We start from the raw sequence: 21,995 nt of genomic DNA on the forward strand, positions 1-21,995 counted from the left end.
AGCTGCACAATTGAAGCTTAAGCAATGCTAAATCTGACAAGGGCTAATGGAGAGTGGCTGAGCTAGCCAAGCAGATTAGCTCATTATTACCCCTGCTACAAAGGGCTGCCTTATACGTGCTAATTAACAAAGACCCTGACGTGTTAATGCTTGATGTTCATGAAGAGAAGCGTCGTGCGCCGCTTTCAACCTTTGTGCCTGATAATTAAAGGCCCGTCAAACTCGTCAGCCTGATCTCTCCACTTCTGTGCGCACTAAATTAATGCTAAATCTTTCATGGCAGCCCTCTACAGTTTACTACAGTTAATGTCCTGTCTATTGCCACATTAATAATAGTGATCCCTGCACAACCTTCACCTCCTGCTAGTGGGATTGCTTGATCTACAAGGTAATGTATAGTGCCACACAATATCAAGGAAGGCAGTTCGGGGTAATTGAGGGTGTTAAAGGGGCTTGACATAATAGGCAAGTGCAATTTATAAAATGAAAATTCAAGCCAGTAATAAAACAGGATATAGGGGACAAAATTAGACTGTGCAGTTTCTGACACTTAAATAAACCGTTAAATTATTTTTGTAGTGCACTTTTTGTAGTTACGTTGTTTTGAACCAAAGAATAAATATGTCTTCATATTGACTTATAAAGCCTAAAAACCTAAAACAGGTTCCAGGATAGACTCTCTTGGACTTGCATTTCCTCAGCTTTGAAAAGCTTCAAACATTACTGATGGCTCTAACTAACAATGCTGGGGATCACAATAGTCATCAACATACTAATGTCCCTGTTTTTCTTTTTTCTTTTAACCCTCAGCACCCCTCCTCAGCACTAGAACCACATCTTTTTATCAGCAGTCCTATAATATTGCTCAATATTAGCTATTTGCCAATTTGCCATTTTGGAATTTATAATGGCTGATAAATAAAAGAAGCACCCTTCAACATTCTGAGTGTCAATGTTGCATAGTTTGTCCACTAGGGGGCACTCTGCAACTTACCTGCTGGCAGCACATTTTTGGAATTTTTACGACAAAATGCAGATCTAATGTATCTATCTCTGTTTATTTTCTATCAGTTTTTAACTTGAAGATGTAAAACTGTCTCAGTTCTTTGAATTATTATTATGACTAAACTCTCTCTAATGGACCATTAGGTTTCAAGAAAATGATCGCTCACAATCCACATAACATTATAGCTATAGGCTAAAGGCAGATAAGTCGTATCCATCACCGTAGGACAAATTTCACTGACTGACTGGCCATGTTGGGCCCACGGGTGTCCGAGCGGGGTTTCCCCTCCTCACAACTGTTCACGTGATGAGGTCCCAGGGCAAAACAGTGTGCTGTTTATTTGCAGTTTATGCATCAGAAACTGTTCAATAGACACATTTTTTGGACATATTGTAATTTTGAGAAATATTACAGAAAATGAAATTAAGATAAACAAAAACTGGAAATACAGACAGTTTGGTTGTTGCTGATTGCTTTCTCTTTATCATCATGTTTGTGGTCTCAAGAAGCTTTCCAAGGGACATTTTTTGTAACTGCAACTTGAGAGAGAAGGCATTTGCAATGGGAAGAATGGTATAAGGAAAGATTTCTGACGTAAAACTCTGCCAAATCAAATATGATGAGCTACCTGCTGTGGTGACCCCTTTGTGACTAAGGGAGCAGCTGAAAGCAGTTTTTTTGTGTGTTAACAGCTCACTAAGATGTTTGTGTAATGGCGTTGATACATTTGCCTCACTTGTAATGAGGGAACTGCACAGATTTAAACAATGAGACACAAACCCACCTACACATCTGTTTTATTCCCTGCATTAGACTTTCTGATTGATTAGGCACATGTGTGTTACCATGGTTGCAAAATTATGCTATATAAATTCATGATTTTTATTGTTGCCTGGCAACTTCTCAAAGGCAGGAAATAGTCTGGCACATAGCCAGCTTCAATATGGAAAACCATCGCTTTTACAGTGTGAGCTCGTATTCATTCAGATAAGGCAAATATTAATGCTGAATTGATGATCCCACCTCAACAGCCTCCCAGCCCCACTCTCTGTACTTGGGGTCGTGGGTTAGCCTCCACATGTACATGTAGCTCTCAATTACTTCTGGTCGTAAGATGTAGTATCTGTCGCTCAGTCTGGTTGCCATCGCCTCGGCTCCGCTGTCGAATCTGAACGCTTCAGGTCCCAATTTAGTAGCTGATGGAGACAAATAAAAAGACAAGATGTGGGATGATTTTCCGCCAGTACAAATGAAAAGTTTTTCAACAGATCTGTGCTTAGTTTTATAGTCTAAAATTGTTCAGAAAAGACTACGAAAACAATGATTCAGTGTTCTTTCTTTGCTGTACATCACCTTCATACAGAATTCAGTCCTTATTCTTAGTTTAAAAAAGGCTTGAGGTAAAAATTAAATGAGATCCTCACAGCTGGTCAGATGGTCTGTAGGCTTTTCTTTATCTTCACCTTCATTATATCTCAACCACAATTCAAGACTACATAGCAAAGAAATTCTATTTAAAAAACAGCACAAAGGAATCTGTTCTTTCTCGGGTCAGGACAGGAGCATTGGCATAGCAACATCTTAAATTTAGAAACATTGCCTAACGTGCTTACTTTGCGCTATTTTTTTCTGCTATTCTGGCATATTTTAGAGGCCGTGTTGCCATTTAGAAAACATGAATATGGTTGGAGAAAACAGGTTCTTTGACGTGTTGGAAGTGGCAGCATGCAGTTGGTCCCAAAAACTCCCCCATCTTGAAGTAAGACACTGCTGTGAGAGCAGCAACAGTAGCAGCAGAGCATTCTGGGCCATTATGGCTCATTAAAGTGTGCAACGCATAAAAAACATCAAAGCAATAAATGGTTTAACGTTCCACACAAACCAAACTTCACTAAAGGTCTATCACTGTATAAAGTGGTAATGAAAGAAAGCAGTAGACAACTTCAAACAAGAAATTCTTCATTGTGTTACGACACCACCTGCTTGGGAAAAGGGAAGCAGAAGAATTAATAACTACATGGATGTTGCTGAATCACTATTTTCAATGCGTAAAGCTTTCAAAGTCAACAGTGTGAGAAGAAGAGAACTCCAGTGGATGCTACTCAATTAAAAAATATAGCAAACTGAAAGACAGACTCACTACTTCTCTAACCTATACTAAGCATAAAGGAGCAAAATCAAGTCTGAAGTGACTTTAGCTGCACTGTAGCGCTGAACTTCTCAAAGAAAACCCACAAAACACTTAAATGTAGATGTATAAACCGTGTTTGTCACCCCCTAAAGTCTATATAAGGTTGAGCAGATGTGTGAATAGTGCAGGTAGAAGTCCAACACATTAAATAAATAAATGCAATGCTAATGCAAAACTAAACCAGAACATGAAGTCAAGCTGCTCACACTAAATCACAGCTGCACTGAGTGACAATCTTACTACACTTTCAAAGCATAAAGGTGATTATGACTGCACTTGTGGTACATCCATCTATTTATCTATCTATCTATACACACACACACACACACACACACACACACACACACACACACACACACACACACACACACACACACACACACACACACACACACACACACACACACACACACACCGACCTCAATAACCTCTTCATCTCCTACTGCTTCCTTTGAGGTCCTCATTTCCCTGCACCAGTTCGATGCTGTGAAGATGGCAGAGATCCAAAAGTAGGAGCAGGAGGAGTCTTTATGGTATCGGTATTTAAGACACAGCTTAACGGCAGCCACTTTATGTGCATGCAAGAGCAAATCTCACTTCTCTCTCTTTCCTGTAGACAGCTAATCCGAGAGCTTCTAAGCACCATTCAGCTCCTGTAATGAGTGAAGAAAAACCTGGTGGCTGACTATAGAAGAGAAAAAGCCAGAGAAGCCTTGTGGGCCTGCAGATCAAAATGTGTTCAAAGCGTATCGAGGAACCTGTTATGTGATGAGTCACATTAGCTTACTGGCGAACGAGCACTTGAAGATGAATCCTTACAGCCCACCCAACAGTGGAAGGATAAAAAAAAAAAAAAAGCCTGAAATTAGGAGGGGAGATTATTGTCAGGGCCAAGACGTATACTGAGGCATAAATCAAACAAGGGTCTTCCCAATGCATGTGGGCAGGCTTGCTTATATGATCTTTTTTTATTGCATTTTTCCCCTGGGTGCATCTTTAGAGTGCAGCCATATACATTCTCATTTATAGGCTGGAGCCAAAGCAAATTTGCCGTTGGAGGTTTTATCACAGTGTTTACTCTTCCAAACTTGATCCCTATTGCCTCTCTTATTCTCTCCGTTTTTCTTTCTTCCAAATACATTTCAACATGCTGTTATTATCGGTATCAAACAAACTCTGAGGCTCCCCGGCTGCTGCCCTACAGCTGTGAGACATTACAGAATAACTGAGAAGTTTAATTCTTTGCTGCTCCTTATTAGACCTGTCGTCGCTCCGCTGAGGTGAAGCCACCAAGAATGCTTCTCCTTTTGTGTCAGGGCAAAATTAAAACGCCCAAGGCTCTTTTAATTTACAATATTTCTCCCCTAGACTCAGTTTCGTTACTCTGAATGCTACCATAAACTCTCCTAACAAGACAGATATAGTGCGCTACAACAGTGAATTCCTCTGGCTTGGCTGTAAGGAGAATGAACACCAAATTGAGAAATAGATTTGGGATAAAACAGTCATTCACCTCAGAAGCAGATTCTCTTCGGCAACCTGACAGGTCAAGACTGGCGGGGAGTTACAGGGTCTGCTCAATTATCTTTCCTTTTTGCATAAGTGTTAGGATTTAGGTTCATTGTTTAATTTAATTTAATAGGAAAATTCTCAGTATCCCTCTTTGACAGCCAATCAGTGGCCTCACTAGGAAATGGTCACCAGAAGCTGAGTTCTCACTGAGATTTAAAACCTATATGATTTTACCTGACTTTGACTTGGGCACTGCTGCTAAAAGTTTGGCATTTGTGCAAAAGTATCTCCAAAGCAAGCAGACTACTTTGCCTTTGTGGAAATTGTAAAAGAGTACCCTCTGTCTTTAGACATGTTCAAGATCTGCATAGGCCTACAAGTAAGTCCAGACCATAGTTTTGCCTTTCAAACCCAACATAAACCCCGGAAGTGCTACCATATTTGACACGATTCCAAAAAAACAGCTCTACAGCAGCCCTGACATTTACCTGAGCGAGTATAGCTCTCATGGCATGTATGTGTGATCTCTGCGGCAAGGTCCAGGTAGTGCTGCCTCTTCTCCGGTGCACCATCGTCTGCCCCAATTCCGATCATGCCCCCGGAGAAGCAGGCCAGGTGACCCATCTTGTGGTCCAGGATTCCACCTCTCCACTCAGCCATGTAGGTGAGACCACCAGGCGACTTCTGTACCAGGTTGGCTTCGATTGCCTGCAATGACATATGCAGTCGGGAATATTCAAACCTGATGTGCTCACTGCCATCATTCACATACTGTTTGCATAAAGCAGTTGACCCTTTTCAAATATGATTCATGCATAGCCATGATCAACATCGGGAAATGGGTTTCTTTCACCAGAGATTTTACTTCTTTGTAATAAGAGTTCACAATTAATAGTGATACGATATGGACAAAAGTACTGGGCCACATACATATTACACACACAGAAGCTGCTCAGCTGCACAAACTTATGCCGTAAAGCTTCCTGCACACAGTTTTTGTGCTGATGTTAATGTCAGAGGAGCTTTAGAGTCAGTTATTGAGTCAGCGGAGCATTGGCGACATTTAAGCACTTGTGCTCCTCTCTCTGCACCAAGTGCTAGGAGGCTTAAAATTGATTGAATTCAAGCATGGTACTATGATAGGATGACACCTCTGCAACAAGTGAGCTCTTTAGAACGACTCATTCTTTTACAAGTGCTGTAAAGGCAAGCTGCATGGCTAAGTGCTTGATTTTATACACCTGTGGCAAAGATTAAAAGGTGTGACCCAATACTTTGTCCATATAGTGTACTTAAAAAACCCAATTACTTTTAGTCTGATTTAAACTGTACAAGCAGACCCCTCACAGTTCCAGAGAGGTATTGAGGAGAAAGGTCTTCTCTCACATCTCTAGTTTTATTTCTCCATGACCCAGAAATATTCTTTGCTTTTTTTGAGAATTTTCATAAATGAATCTCAAGGAGAGACGAGCCTCACTGGAGGAGCTCTGGACACAAAGGCATTTCGATTCCTTTACCGCACTTAGACTTTACTTGGGTAAGTATATTTGGTGACTAATTTAACCGTTTATTTTAGTTTTCTATGATTGATACAGCAGCAGCGTTTCCCTCAGAATCTAAATTTTTGTGACACAAGTTTGACCGACACAGACAGGAATACAGAAATCAAGTTGAGAGCAGGACAAATGTTAAGTATTCATTTGTATTCATGAGTTGTATTAGGTATTTAAATGATGATCAGCTGTGCAACGAACTTTTCTACCCCTAACTGTTTGTGTGCGTTAAATAAATAAAAGCTGCTGACATACCTTCATTCTTGTCACTGTGTGTGTCACATTATGAATTCGACTGAGAGTAAATGCCTAATTTTTCATGAACTCTATGCTCCTCTGACAGAGGTCATAAAAAGCAGCAGTAAGCAGCTGTGCCACCTGTCATCTTTAATAGACATCGTTTTAAAATTACTGCTCCGAAGCAAGGGCATCTCTTTTTGACTCCTATCTCCTTGTGTCTTCTCCTTGCCTCCTCTGCTCAGACCTTAGGTCGGAAGGACTGAGACATGAGGGGTAGAGACAAAGAACGGCATAGAGGACTTACAGACATCTTAGAAGAGGAGACTGAAGAGTCTTAAAGGTCTGAGGAAGAAATTTTGTTATCGTCCAATATTGGCTACGAAGACAGTACAGAGACTGCTGTACAAGAATGCAGGTGGGGACTTTCATACTACAGATGACTAGCTCAGATAATTAGATGTTTATGTAGCAATGTCTATAGTGATGCTTCAGCAATATTTAGAAATTAGAGCAATCAGACAGACTTGTGTGTTTATGTTGACTTATTATGTTATTATCACAGTGGATTGAGATCTAAAAAAATGCATGTAAAGAGATTCTCTGCAAACTCTCTGCACCCGATGTACTCAGTATTATTTGAGGCATAACATTTGTTATTCACCAGTTTCTCACCGTCTGTCTCTGCGTTTGTTCCTACAAACCTAGAACTGGATGCTACGATAAAACCTGACAGATGAAAATGCACAAAGTACCATTAAAAGATTATATCTTTAACTTTGACATTAAATCTGCAGCAGCAGAATTTTTTGCAAGTCCAAAGTCATGTTTACTTATCTGTAGATGATTTAATGCAGCCAAAGTTATAGAGAAGATAGTGGGAAAGGATTGATGGCTAGCAAATACATTTAAATATGATGCTTTGCACTCCATGCATGCATATCATTCATCTGGCTGTTCACTGAAACCTGAAAAGTGTCTATACATAACACCTGGAAAGATAGCTGCTTGGTTCTCTAAAAGAGCTCTTCATGACTGTTTAAAGTAGAATTGCTCAAGATGTGGTGCGATACATGCAGTTTAGATTAAAGTGATTATTATTCACCAGTGCTGCGGTATGTGGGTGGTACTTGAATGTGGACTAAATATGCATACTTTTAATTTGGCACGACAAACGTAGTTGGTGTCCGCCAGCAGTAATAACATAACAGTGCTAACAAGACAGGAGCCACGGCCGACCATGCAAAGACCGTGACCTGCAAAGACCCACTCTGCTGCCGTCTCATTAACACGGTCCACAGTAAGAGATAAAATGACTCTGATTATTTTTTATCAGACACTGATAATTCAAGATAACTGATTTACAATGGAATAGAGGCACATGCAACTGTCCGTTTATATAAACAATCTTTACTTCTATAAAGGATTAGTCCAGTGTGGCTACTGCACTGCTACTGCACAGTAAATGTGCTTTTGTTGCAAATTAAATGACTGAAGGAATCAAGAATCTTGAGTTTCAATCAAGGAAAAGTGAGCAAATTTGTACATTTCTGCTTCATCGCAGGTGTTTTGTGTCAGTACTTTGTTTCATAAAACAGCTGTTTCCACTTGCAATTCTTGTTTACAGCACGGGAATTACTTCATGCTAAATAGGGGGTGTTATAAATAGTTTATAAATACCATGTTCTGAAAAAAAAAAACATTTTTCTTGAGGGTTGCGGCTGATGATTTTCCTACTAATTAGCTGTTGTTAGCAGTAATCATGGCATAGCATAATTAGAAAATGTTCTCTCATTCAGTACCGTTTTAATTAGAACTACTTTTATTTGGATGCCAAAGATAATGAGTTGTGCCATGCCTTCACCTCAGATCTCTGTATAAACATGTAGCATATAACTTAATCTAAAAGCGCGGGGGTCCTTTGCCATTTAAATACCAAGTCACCAGGGAGAAAGAAAGTCTGTAATTAGTAATTCTGCCTCTGGCTTGACCCTCTGATGAAAACTGAGGAATTCTCAGTGGCAATCTTAAATTATTTTCTATGATATTGTAATTGTAGCCACAGGCAGTGGTTTACTCTGACATTATCTCCATTAAAGAGGAAAATAGACAACTAATGGTGATTTTATACATGATCATAGCATGCACATTCAAGTATACGGATATTTTTCTGCTGATAGTGGAAGAGCAGCTTTTATTATTGCAGCACATGAAAACATGCTCCATTCGGCTCATTACAGCTGAGTCCATTCTGTGTCAGATAAAGACAATTTACAGCGTTGTATCCTTTGCTCAGCCTTCAACTAGTCCGTAAAAACAACATACTTGCTGTCCTGCTGTTGATCGTTATGGGTGTAAAGCAGTTTGTGGGCTTTGTTTTATTAAAAGTATATGCTAATTACTGTAATTATCATTTAATCTAACTGAGCTATGCTTCAGCAAGTTGATTCCTTTGTTTACACCGAAAAATAAAGATTTCCATACCTCCAGTGCAGTGTAATACATCTTCTTCGCATCGTCGTCCGTCTTGTCTGACATCAGATATGATTTGATCAGATACTCATAAAAGCTATCCCCAAGGCCACCAATGGAAACATGATCTACAGGAGAGAATAACAGGTAAACTGAGTTATTCAGCGAGGTCTCTCACACGCACAAACACATATGCATGGATACAGATTTTTTATTCATGATTTTCTGCAGGTGCAGGAAAACTTTTAAGCAAATTCAGAATTTCTTGAAAAGATGGTATTTTATGTGTTTCAGCAGAACAGTCCAATCCGCAGTGAGCGCTGTCACAACCACAGACTTTAAACAGGAGACAGACGCAGCCAATGTGATGTCACTTAGTGGTCAATAATCTCTAATCTTTAAGCTTTTACACCATAGTTTACAAAGTAGACGCCATATTGTTTGAGATAAGTTGTGAAATTAGTGATTGAGATCATAAAATCACCAAAAACCTTTGATCATACATCAAGTGAGCATTAGGTCTGTTTGCACTTCTATAGAATCAACCAGCACAACTGCCCCCTACATGAATGCAGGCACTTCTGCATTGGCTTCTATGTTCATTTTAGATATAAACACTTTGTACTTATTGTGATTAGCAGCAAAGCTCATGGCGATTCTACTACAACTAAAATGTTTTGATTATATAACCATGAAAAGTTATTCAAATGTATTTCAGTTATAAGTTTTGATGAAGACTTCACAATTACCATGAACTAAAACTTGATGGTTGCAGTTGAGAATTCTTTAGTACTCTTGTGTTTTCCGGTTAACTCGTAGCTTTCATGTACTGTAACCTCGTCAACTTTCTGTTCACTGACATTAGAAAACTTATTTTGAAGCTGAAATCTAAATTATGTAACGCACTTCAAGCTTGTCAGTGGAAACCGAAACAAACGCCTGTTGATTTTCCACTTGTCTGCTATAATTTCACATTTGAATTCAGAAGATGAATATGATCTCACATAAAAGGCAAGTATGGCTCTTCATTAATCCACTCATACTCATTGCATGCACATACACCTTGCTGCAAGGTTATCACAGTGCTGCTGTGTTTGTCCTTGACACTGACAAATGAGAGAAAGCTATGAAGCCAAATGCATCCCCCTGCTTTTCTGTTGATATTTATACACAGTTTTCCTCACCTCGTTTACATCCTCGCCCACAACAGTTTGCTTCTGTAATGATTCAGATTGCCACCTTTTCAATTCAGGCACCGTTTGATCACCTGATTTCCCCCAAGTTTCTTTCAGGTAAATCGGAAAGATCCAATTTCCTTAAGTAATTGAATTCATTATCATTTTAATAACCCAGAGCAACTGGAGTCATATAGCCCTCGCTACTGTAGGAGCCCAGTTTTACAAATGAAAGGAAGAGGGTGGATAGGTGGAAGACACAGGCGAGCGGCTGAAAGAGCTTTGACACGTGAGGTGATTCAAGGTCTGTCGGTAATGTGAAAGCTAAAAAAAAGAAAAAGAAATGGAAAAGGAAAAAAAATGTGAAACCACATTCAGCGACCTCACACTCCTGTAGTCCTGACCCACACTGGGTACACACAATTACTGTAATACAGTGAATATCAGGCAACAAAAATGACCTTACCAAGTGGACCTGTGACCCCAATTTCACTTTAAACATCTTTTTCTGACTTTACCCTTAATTACAAAAAACTTGTATGTATCCTAAAATAACTGCACTGATACTGAATGCACAATACAGTACTTACGCTGGACCCAGTTGCCACTGACTGGACTGAGAAAGTTTGGGTACAAGCCATGGGGTTTCTCAATCTTGTTCAGAAGTTTCCTGATGTTCATCACCTGCAAATCACATGCCATCAGGCAAGGGGAATTTGTATTATGCCATCACCTCAAGGCTGAAAGGCATTTTGCACAGAAATTGTGGTAATAGGAAATCAGAACATTCTGTTCAGTGCTGTAAATTGCAAAGGAAGGGTTATTCATATACTGAACCTTCTCCGTGTATACTGGATTGCTGGACAGCTCAGTCAGATGCACAAATTCGAGGTGAAGAGTCCCAAACTCAGCCAGGATGCTGCTCCCGGCTGAGGCCCAACCCCAGCTCCAACTGGTGCCACTGCAACAGAGATGACATTCAAACAAGTCCAATAAGTATCACGAAATAGACAGTTCAGCAAGACAGAGATTCATAGTTATTTCTGCATGTAAATTATAAAAAAAACATAAAATTTGGTTTATCTGTCTGTGCCCATGTTTGTGAGTGGTTAGATAAGCAATGCCCACTGGGAAGTGGTAAGGGAGACAAGAAGAAGCCGGTTCAACCACCCCATCTGATGTTTGTCACCTGTCAGTTTTACTGTTTTTGATTCAGTTGATACTTAGCTGATCCTGATATTTTTTTTAAATTCTGAGAGGCTTACCTGCTGCTATTGCACTAGAGTTTGAATATTTTATCTAAAGCTGTGGCTAAGTCATTATGCTAATTTGTCACTGCACACATAGCCTGTTTTTCTCTTTAATTATATATAGTATGTGCTTGTTTTTAAATTAGTAAAGCCTTATTAATTTAAGGCACATGGCCTTATCTTTTTGTAGCATCAAGCATATGTAGTTGAGCCTGTAAAACATAAATATTGACCATGCTCAGATCTTTGTTTTAGGATCGGGTCTTTGTTTTTGAAGCAGGGTTGAAGTAAAACCCTGCTTCAAACTGACACTGCTAACTGCAAATGCAGATTAATTACATTCACTGGTGGCATGCTGTGAAGGTAATGGGTTTAATCGCTGTCCTAATCTTTTTGGTTTTATTCATACAGTCTAAAACATGCTCAACAGATAAGCATATTAATTTGGATGTAAGAGGAGCTAATAAAGCTTGTAACTTTCTATATGCTCGCTCTTTACAGGATTGCTCTGGTTTTCAAGTGAAAGCACAACATTCTTTTGTTTGTGAGTGCTTACCAGGATAACCTTCTGATACCCATCAATCTCCTCTCAGTGAAACAAAGGCTGATATAGTTGTAATTTTTCCAACTGCAACTCGATATTTGAAGCTAACAATCTACTCATTGTGCTGCCTTTGTGTACAACTTTTTTACGTGACATCAATTTCTTTGTTTTGTTTCCACAAAATTAAAGCGTGAGAACTACTTTGGGACAACAATGTATAGTTTAAAAGGCATTTTTAGCTTTCTAGCTTTCTTTTCTGGTATACTGCGACTGCAGCAGCATTAAACCAAACTCCAGGGAACCAGCTCAACACTTGCAAATCTCATTTTTTCCAAGGCCACTTGCAGACAAGATTCTTCAGATGTTATAGGGTACGTCATATTCTCATCACAGTGCAGCTGAATAGAGCTGAACAAAGTACTCTGAGTGCTGGTCGGACCTCTCTGTACTCGTCTCTGCTTAATGCATGAGACTTCGCCTTTTATTTCAGATAGAAATCAGTAACCATCTCCTGCAATCTATACAATGCATTCCATCCAAAGTGCACTGATCTGAAGATTTTGATACGTGGTTATTAAACTACTAATATCATAAATGACACGTTGAAATTATAAATTCATAATTTTCTTTATTTTTATGCATAAATGTCAAATGTTTCCTGTGATGTAAAAATGTTACATCTTTGTCTGTCTTATGTGAATACAAACAGTCTGTATCACATTGTGCTGCACATAACCGTGACAGGCATTTTTCTGTGTATTTTGACATTTTGTCGACCAGTCAATAAATTAATAAACAATACAAATGTTAATTTCGCTGACAATAAAAATCAGGTTATGTAATTCCAATTTAGTCAAATGAGTTTAAGAAACTCTCTCTTTGCCCATTAAATCTTGTATTATTAACCTAAGGTCATCACATTTCTGTGCTTTTTGTAAACAGCTTATGACACTGACCTAAGAAATAAAAACTGCAGTACATAACGTTCGGACGTTTAGAGAACTATTCCCAGTAGTTACACACTCCAAGTGAGTGCATTTTTAAAAATCTTTTTCCGATAGTGGTGGTAGTTTTAAAATACATAAAATTAACTTGGCAGCTGATGTGGGCTGGCCCAGGAAATTGGATCTCTGTCTGGTAAAAGTAAACTAATCAAAAGTCTATAAAAATAGCCCTCTCCATCATCTACCATTACTTTAATTTATGTTTGACTGCTGTGATTGATGTTTGTTTAAAGTTTCATTATACTCAATGTCAAACTTACTGGGACTGTCAAGTTCTATGCCTTAATATAAACCTGGAAAAGGGTTTTAGAAACTGCACACCAAGGTCAGCAGTGCTGGCCCATTAGTTAGCGCGGGTAAGATCATTCAACAAATCAAAGCTTAGTGTGGTGAACTGATGCTTGCCACTGATTAAAAGAATGACTTTACATATCCTCTAAGAGTTGCTGGAGGATATGTGATATCGGATAATGAATTGAGTTGAAATGTTGAGAAGGTGAGAAGAAAGGGGAGAGAAATGGTGGGAAGTGGCTGGTGAGTGAGAGCAGAGGGGAATCAAAGAGTCTGGCACTCTGATAAATGCACCTATTAAAGGTTTAGGGGCTGCATCGTTAATACTTCTGGCTTGAGTCATATCTGATTCCCGCTTCAAGTGGAATCAATTTAAACTCGGTACAGGGCAGCAGGTGTTGCATTCGTTTTGAGAGGAAAGGGCATAGGGTGGTAGTCTCTGCAGCCTCTGGTAAGCAACATCACTGCCGTGCATCCGTTAACCCTTTCACCTTCTTTAACAAACACAATCTATTCCATATCAATCAGAAATATAATCAAGTGTAAAAGAAAAAAAAAAACCCATAAAAAAAATGGAAATCATTTTTTTTATGGGTCATATTTCAGGAATAATGTGCTTGGGAAAAGTAGGATCTTTTACATTTTAACTGCAATCATTTTAGCATTGTTTACGCTGTCATTTTAACAGGAAGCATGAATTAAACACTACATCTAATGTTGTTAAGTGTTGTTAAGGGTTTTAAGTGCCGTTAAGAACATCTTTAGCACATTGAAGGGGTTTTTGGCTACAGCAACTGGAAATGTGACATTGTTAATTTGTAAAAGGGGAATCTGTGAATTATTACATAATCTAAATTATAAGGTTGAGAACCAAAAAAAGCAAACACAAAAACAAGAATTTTATTAACTAATAGGTTATTTTCTCACTTATTTTTTCCTCTAAATATTCGACAAAGCTGAAAGAAGGCTCCCTGGAGCTTATTACTATAATGATAGTCATCATGACCACGTTCAGACTTTCTGTCAAACCAAATTTAGAATATAGAATATATAAACTGAAATAATCTGAACGATTAAGAGTAAAAACTTTTTAAAAAGTCATGTTTTTTTGTAGAAAGTCTACATATGGACTTCCTGTCAATCAGTTTTACTATACTGTTTTATATAATGTACACACACTAACACAGTAGTACACACACTATATACTATTAAACATAAGAAGAATCTATCACAAGGAAAAAATCAATTAATGCATAAGATAGACTTCCTGGAAACTCCCCTGAACTGAATTCCCCAGGGTGCACACGTTCTCTCACACGCTGCATATGTTTACTTCCAAAGTGACGTGGGTTTGTTTTTGTGTGATACACTATGGGCAGTATGGTTCCTCCTGCCCATCTGTACGACTGGCACTGTTAGTAATGTAGAAGGAATTAACTGTAGACTGAGGTAATTAAATCTTCCAGCAGCTGTCCAGCTTGGCTGGTGGGTTAATTGGTAGCAGGTGGAAGACAGGGGTGCCAGGAAGTATCTTATAAGAAAATACGATTAGTTAATGGGAAGAAGAGTCTGAAAGTAAAAAGTTGGTCACGTAATTTTGATCCATATTCACATCATGATGTACCCTTTACACTTTGTTGTTCATACATCATATGAGTGATGACAAGACAATAGTCACATTGCATGAATGTAGGCCAGCAATGATAATTTGCCTGTCACAGCCAACCGACAGAGTGCTGTTATCATTCATCAGTTTGTCCGATTTCCTTCTTGTATGCTTTTCAGTTCTGATTTCCGTCTCCCTATAAAACTGTAAGCCACTTTTTCCCCTCTTTATTTCCACTCCCGCCTAAAAAGGGTCAAACCCATATCCAAACAAGCGGAGAAGCAAAACTCCACACTGGAAATTGCTCTGAAAATGAAAATAGCTCAAAGTTGTGCTGCATGACTGTGGCATTAAGAAGATCGTGTCAACACAGATTCTAGATTAGAAAGGCAATAGTTTAGAACAGATTGAAAAATTAACACTGTTCATTTAAAAACATGCAAATATTATTCAGACGATCTTCTGAAGTGGTTATGAACACAGATTAATTCTTATCTAAATGTCATCGGCATTATGAAGCTTAGCCTGCAGCTGATCCACTGTCAGTAAACAGAGCCTGTGTGACTGAGATTTTTTTTTTTTTTTTTGAAAATACAATTTCGCTTTCCTTAATTGATGTTATCACCACATTCAAACAACATTTATCTTACTTAATGACAACTTGCATGTTGAACTTTGGCTGTTGTTGTGCTGAGACTCACCTCCCGAGATTGATGACTCCTCGGGGTATTCCTGTTGGTGTGTTGAAGGCAGGCAGTAGCTTCTCTCCCAGCTCCACTGCTTTATTTTTGAACAACTGAAGAGAAAACACAAAATACAACTTGGTGAATATTAACTGACAAAAATACAGTATGCATACAGTCATGCAAGTACAGGGTGGGCCATTTATATGGATACACCATAATAAAATGGGAATGTTTGGTGATATTAAAGTCCTGTTTGTGGCACATTAGTATATGTGAGGGGGGCAAACTCCTCAAGATGGGTGGTGACCATGGTGGCCATTTAGAAGTCGGCCATCTTGGATACAACTTTTGTTTTTTCAATAGGAAGAGGGCCATGTGATACATCAAACTTATTGGTAATGTCACAAGAAAAACAATGGTGTGCTTGGTTTCAACGTAACTTTATTCTTTCATGAGTTATTTACAAGTTTCTTTGTTCACAGCCGATCGAAATTGTGTTGATATCTGGTGAACACTGTAACCGGGTCATAGCAGCAGATTTCAGTGCAAGACACCCTACGAGACCTCCCATCTCCCATGCTACAGTTAGCAAACTGCTTGCTAAGTTTTGTGAAACTGGTTCAGTGTTGGATTTGCCAAAATGTGGACGCAAGAAAACTGTCACTAATGAAGAAACATCAGTGGCTGTCCTAGCTTCATTCAGCAAGAGCCCACAGCGTAGCAAGAGCCCACAGCGTAGCACTCGCTGCATGTCACTGGAGAGTGGCATTAGTCGAACATCCCTTCGGCGGATATTAGCTACTCACAAATGGCACCCTTACAAACTCCAGCTACTGCAGCATCTCACCAAGGATGACCCAGATCGGCGCACAGAATTTGCAGAATGGGCAAAACAAAAATTGGAACAGGACCCTCAGTTCACGCAGAAGAGTTTGTTCCGTGATGAGGCAAACTTTTATGTGAATGGTGAAGTTAACAAACAAAACCACCGCTATTGGTCTGACACTAACCCACATTGGATGGATCCCTCCAAGACTGTTGGAACAACAAAAGTGATGGTTTGGTGTGGTATGTGGGGTACAACGATAGTGGGTCCATTCTTCATCAATGGAAACCTCAAGGCCACTGGATATTTGAAATTGCTACATGATGACGTGTTTCCCTCTTTATGCACTGAAGCTGGCACATTCCCTGAGTTTTTCCAGCAAGATGGTGCACCACCACATTATGAGCGCCAGGTCCGAGCATTCCTAGATGAACAGTTTCCTGGAAAGTGGATTGGTCGTCATGGGCCAGTTGAATGGCCCCCAAGGTCTCCCGATCTGACCCCCTTAGACTTTTATCTTTGGGCTCATCTGAAGGCAATTGTCTATGGTGTGAAGATACGAGATGTGCAGCACCTGAAACTACGGATACTGGATGCCTGTGCTGGCATTTCTCCTGTGGTGTTGCTATCAGTGTGTGAAGAGTGGGAGAAGAGGGTTGCATTGACAATCCAACACAATGGGCAGCACATTGAACACATTTTATAAGTGGTCAGAAACTTGTAAATAACTCATGAAAGAATAAAGTTACGTTGAAACCAAGCACACCATTGTTTTTCTTGTGACATTACCAATAAGTTTGATGTGTCCCATGGCCCTCTTCCTATTGAAAAAACAAAAGTTGTATCCAAGATGGCCGACTTCTAAATGGCCACCATGGTCACCACCCATCTTGAGGAGTTTGCCCCCCTCACATATACTAATGTGCCACAAACAGGACTTTTATATCACCAACCATTCCCATTTTATTACGGTGTATCCATATGAATGGCCCACCCTGTACATATATGTACATTGTTACTGCTTTCACAGGAATTAAAATGGTAAGTAGCAGTCAGGTGCCGCTAATCAAATGCACTTGATTAACTGATCATCAGCAAGTGTGAACACCTCTATAAAAGCAGAGGCTTTGACTGAGCATGTATGTGTTATGATGACACCACAATCTTCCCAAGAGTCCTCAAGCTGTGCAATACTAAGAGAAACTCCCCATCCCCTATCAGAGAATTACTAGACTCTAACATTTAACATGCTGACTGAGGTTTGTAAAGTTCATGACATAGCAGCACAGCTTAGGTTTGCAAAGTTGCATCTAAACAAACCATAAAATTGTGGAACACCGTTTACAGGTTTGGACAGCGCCATGTTTCGCAAAAACCAAACTCATACCAACGCAAACACCTCGTGCTGTCAAGCGCGGCGGTGATTTGGGTTTGTTTCACAGCCACAGTAGCCGTGTTTCTTGGAATCAGTCATTACCAAGTTGACCATCAACACCTCTTTAATAAAAATGATTAAATATGACCCCATCTGTCTGACAATTAAAGCTTGGATTCAACTGGGCTATGCAGGAAGACAGGGATCCCAAGCACAGAAGCACACTGAAATGGCTAAAAAGAAAAGAATCAAGGTGCTGCATTGGCCCAAAGTCTAGACCTCAGCTAGCTATGCATAAATGAATCTCACAAACCTCAAAAAACCTTTATCATGAAACAACACTGCAAAGAAGAATGGGTCAAATTTCCCCCAATAAATGTGACAGACTGATAAAGTAATAGATTAAATTACTACTTCAGGTTATTTCCGCTAAAGGTAACTCTATAATCTCAGACTAGATGTACTTTCACAGGAGTACTTAGAGTTATTTTTTAGACGACTGTAAAACATCCAGTGTGTGTGAATTAGTTTCTTCTGTTTATTTCTTACTCATAAATAGTTAAACACTTTGCCTCTGACCACCCTCCCTCTCAAAAGACAAACAAACAAAAACAAAACCAATAATGTAAAAGCATTAACACAACTACAGTAATATTAAAATAACTCTTAGTTATGTGCTCTACAAAAGTCTATTTAAAACTGCACTCCCTTCACATCTGCACTAGCAACAGTCTCAAGTCGAGGCAGTATCATCTTATGAGCTGGACTATCTTTTATCAAATCTCCATTCATTCTCCACCATTAACCAGAGGGAATAGTGTTTGGGGGGGAAAAAGGAAAGGAAGATAAAAGAGTAAGACATTGAAATCTCGACAAAGAGAGAGATGTCTTAGGAGACAAAAAGGTAGCTGAGCAGAGGTGAGATTCATAAAAGAGGGTGAAAACCTCAGAGACTGGAGACAAGAGGAAGTGACTGAGGAGACACTGACGTGTTATATGGAGAGAAAACGGTGTAGCTGAGGACAAAGTGCAGTCAGAAAGAGCTCGTGCAGCAGAGCAGTGACTCAGCAGAAAAATCGAAGATGAGAAGAGAAATTGCAGCCAGATAGCTACAGCCCACTTGTCTTTAAGCATGATTATTATTGTAGAAGAGAACTTTGCAGAGTCTAGTTTGAAGTGTGCAGTTGTTTTGAAGAGAATTTCAGAGTTTTATTAAATATTTAAAACTGGACCGTATATTCTTCACTCCATAACTATATAGGGAAGAAAAGAAGTTTAAAGCTGCCACAGAGCCATTTTTTTGGTAATGGTTGTTTGTTACTGACTGAATCTGGTTCAGAAAACAATCACTGGGTTATTTTAATACTTGAGGACATCTGAAAAATATGATGAGTCTCACATTGTTTTTACTTTTAGAAGGAATTTAAAAGATTAATTGCAAATGGGTGGGTTTAGCTACAATAACTGTTGTGCACACAATATTTCTTTACAGCTCTCGCTCTCACTGGCTCCTTAATCTTTCATAATTTCTTCACAGTTCGAACTGTTATCTAACTATTTTCTTATACACTGGTGTAAATATCTCTAAGTCTACCAATAAGGCACACATGTATGATTTCACATTATTATCTACAGGCTTGCTAATAATGGAATAAATAAACAGTTACATTTTGGCAGCTCAAATTTCCAAACTTCAGGCTCCTTTAATTTTTTATTTTAGAAAGTGTTGGTGTTTTATGTAAGTTACTTTAAATTATTTATCACTACAGATACTTTCAGAAGATTTTTGAAGACAGTGTGTTACACATGAAAAGCACCACACTGGACAACATCCTCCATTACATTCAAACAGCTGATGTGAAAACAGTGTTTTGAGATTACATTTATGAAATGATGCTTTTTCATTCCTTGACAATACACTAATATATATATTAGAATTGAAAGAATCATTTTGTTAAAAAACTTTATACTAAAAATAGAACACTATAATCAATTTAATATATAAATGCATTTTAACAAACAAAAGACACTTAATGAATAAACCAGTAATAAAGTACTGTTGACACTGAACCAAAACTAAGAATATACAGTAACAATAAATAATAAATACAATTACATAACAATTAAAAAAGCTCCCATAAAACTCAAATTCAACATGAAAGTAAGAATAAGATGTGACTACAGTGTAAAAAATAACTTAAAATTAACATAAAAAAATTAAGTTATTGAGCCTTTAACTGTGAAATACAATAAGACACTAATGAATGAATCTGGATTTCCTCAGGGCATGTCATTCCACAACTTAATTACTCTGCAATTGAATAAATAATGAAAACTACTAATTAGTTGTGACCCCATCAAAAAAAAAAATCAAAACTAAAAAATTGATATTAAAAAAGAAAAGGTGAGCCTGTTTTACAATGTCACCTTGTCCTTGGGACCAAATGGCGTCACCATAGCAGACAGCATCAGTAAGAAAAGAAAAGTGACATATAAAACCATAATTATATCTATATCTTAAATTTAAACTATGCAGAGTGGGTTATACAGGTATGTACGCATTTAAACTACACTGTACATATACATACAAGGACTAACATAAAAACAACTTCACTTATGATGTCGGAAATTTTATACTGATAAGAACAGCAGTAAGAATGGGAATACATTCTACATACATGTAAAAACGAAGTTTAAGATTAGCAATACTCATCAGTAGAACCTGAACGATAAGCTGGTTGATATAACCTATTTGGCAATATCTCCATATTAGCATTTATAATGTCTGATAAGTGGAAATTAAAGGGAAGAAGACATGCCAGAAACACCCTTCAACCATATTCTGGGTGTTGATGTTGCATAGTTTGTCCACTAGAGGGAACTTTGCAACAACATGTATTTTGGATGCCACAAACAGCTACAAGCCTAACTGAGGACAGTCGGCCAGGGAATAACTGACTAAATAAATAACTACACATTACAGACATTAGGGAAATCTGTTTATTTCTTATCTAAGTGAAATGGAAACATCTCACCCTATATATTTAAATATCAGACTTTAACAAGATCTCTTAGATTTCTCTTAGATCAGACACCGAATATGAGTCATAAAATTCCTATATCAGTAAGGCTGATATTTATAAAAAGAATTTTTTTAAAAAAAGGTTTATTATTGGTTTCAGACACTGTATTAGTTTAAGAATTCGTGTCCATTGAAAGATTTTATGGGACCGTGGTGGCATTACACAGTCACTTGTTAATTCTGGCTAGAACAGCCTCCCCCTTGATGTGTGTGAGTGCACATCTGTGTGTGCCACACTCGCTCGAGTCCCCCGGTTCTCCATTTTATCAAAGAGCGCGGTAATGACCCTCCGCCTGGTCTCATCTCTCTTCATCGGCCCTTTCTACCGCCAGTGCTGCGCGAGCAAAACAGAAGCCCAAAGGCACACACACACACACACACACACACACACACACACACACACACACACACACACACACACACAAAACCAACACAAATGCAACTCTGTCCTCATTTATGTTCTGCATTTGCGTCATTTAAAGCTTCACAACAGAAAGATACTTTAGATCATGTAATCAATCACATTTAAATGAACTCCTTTTACTACATTAAGTAACAGACAAGCATAAAACAGAAGCTGTTGATTATATTGCATTCATTTATTATTGTTTGCTTGTTTATAAATTACATGATTAATTATAGTAAAACCCCTTTGGCAGGCATCGTCTCAGTGCACAGCACACAATCTAAATGAAAGGCCGTGTTCGTAAATCTATCTTTGCCGACACGCCGCTGCTCTCTTGTGCCACACTCAGAGCGTCCTCCAACACATGAGCTTCCATCCTGAAGTGCTACTGTAATTGCACTTGGTGTGTTTGCACTTGCATCTTGTCCACTTGCTAATGTGAAGCTATGAGTAATTTCCATGATTGGCTGGATTTACATTTCTTTCTGTGTGGTTTTTTTTTTTTTATATTTACGACTCCCTGCAGGGATGAAAAGGATGGACGAAAGGCAAAGAGCAACGCTGATAGAATGTGACAGCCGACAGGTCGCTTTCTTCTCTCTCAGTTGAAATTTTCTGTCAGTTGGCAGATAGGAGGCTGGACACAAATGGCTTTTCTATCAGCTCTTAACTGCTGAAGACACACATCAAGCATGGAGTCATCTCTCCCAAAACAAACATCATCAGAGCCCAGTGGAGAGAAACTTTTCTTGGTCTGCCACTTCTGTTTACCACTAAAA

The 21,995-nt window shown here is 38.7% G+C and overlaps 1 protein-coding gene across 2 annotated transcripts in view; it reads right to left on the bottom strand.

Annotated features, from left to right (window-relative positions):
- The window catches only part of LOC116320966 (mannosyl-oligosaccharide 1,2-alpha-mannosidase IA), a 185,748-nt gene that overhangs the window by 3,106 nt on the left and 160,647 nt on the right, over positions 1–21,995 (bottom strand). The window contains exons 5-10 of one of the 2 annotated variants that reach the window (XM_039619400.1): positions 15,543–15,637; positions 10,984–11,110; positions 10,737–10,830; positions 8,984–9,099; positions 5,198–5,417; positions 2,030–2,202 (exon numbers count right to left, since the gene is read on the bottom strand). In XM_039619400.1, the coding sequence (XP_039475334.1) occupies positions 2,030–2,202; positions 5,198–5,417; positions 8,984–9,099; positions 10,737–10,830; positions 10,984–11,110; positions 15,543–15,637 (825 nt within the window). The remainder of the gene's footprint in view (positions 1–2,029; positions 2,203–5,197; positions 5,418–8,983; positions 9,100–10,736; positions 10,831–10,983; positions 11,111–15,542; positions 15,638–21,995) is intronic. The other variant, XM_031740712.2, reaches the window with a different exon arrangement.

This window comes from Oreochromis aureus, linkage group 11 (assembly GCF_013358895.1).
Source record: "Oreochromis aureus strain Israel breed Guangdong linkage group 11, ZZ_aureus, whole genome shotgun sequence".
Taxonomy (NCBI): domain Eukaryota; kingdom Metazoa; phylum Chordata; class Actinopteri; order Cichliformes; family Cichlidae; genus Oreochromis; species Oreochromis aureus.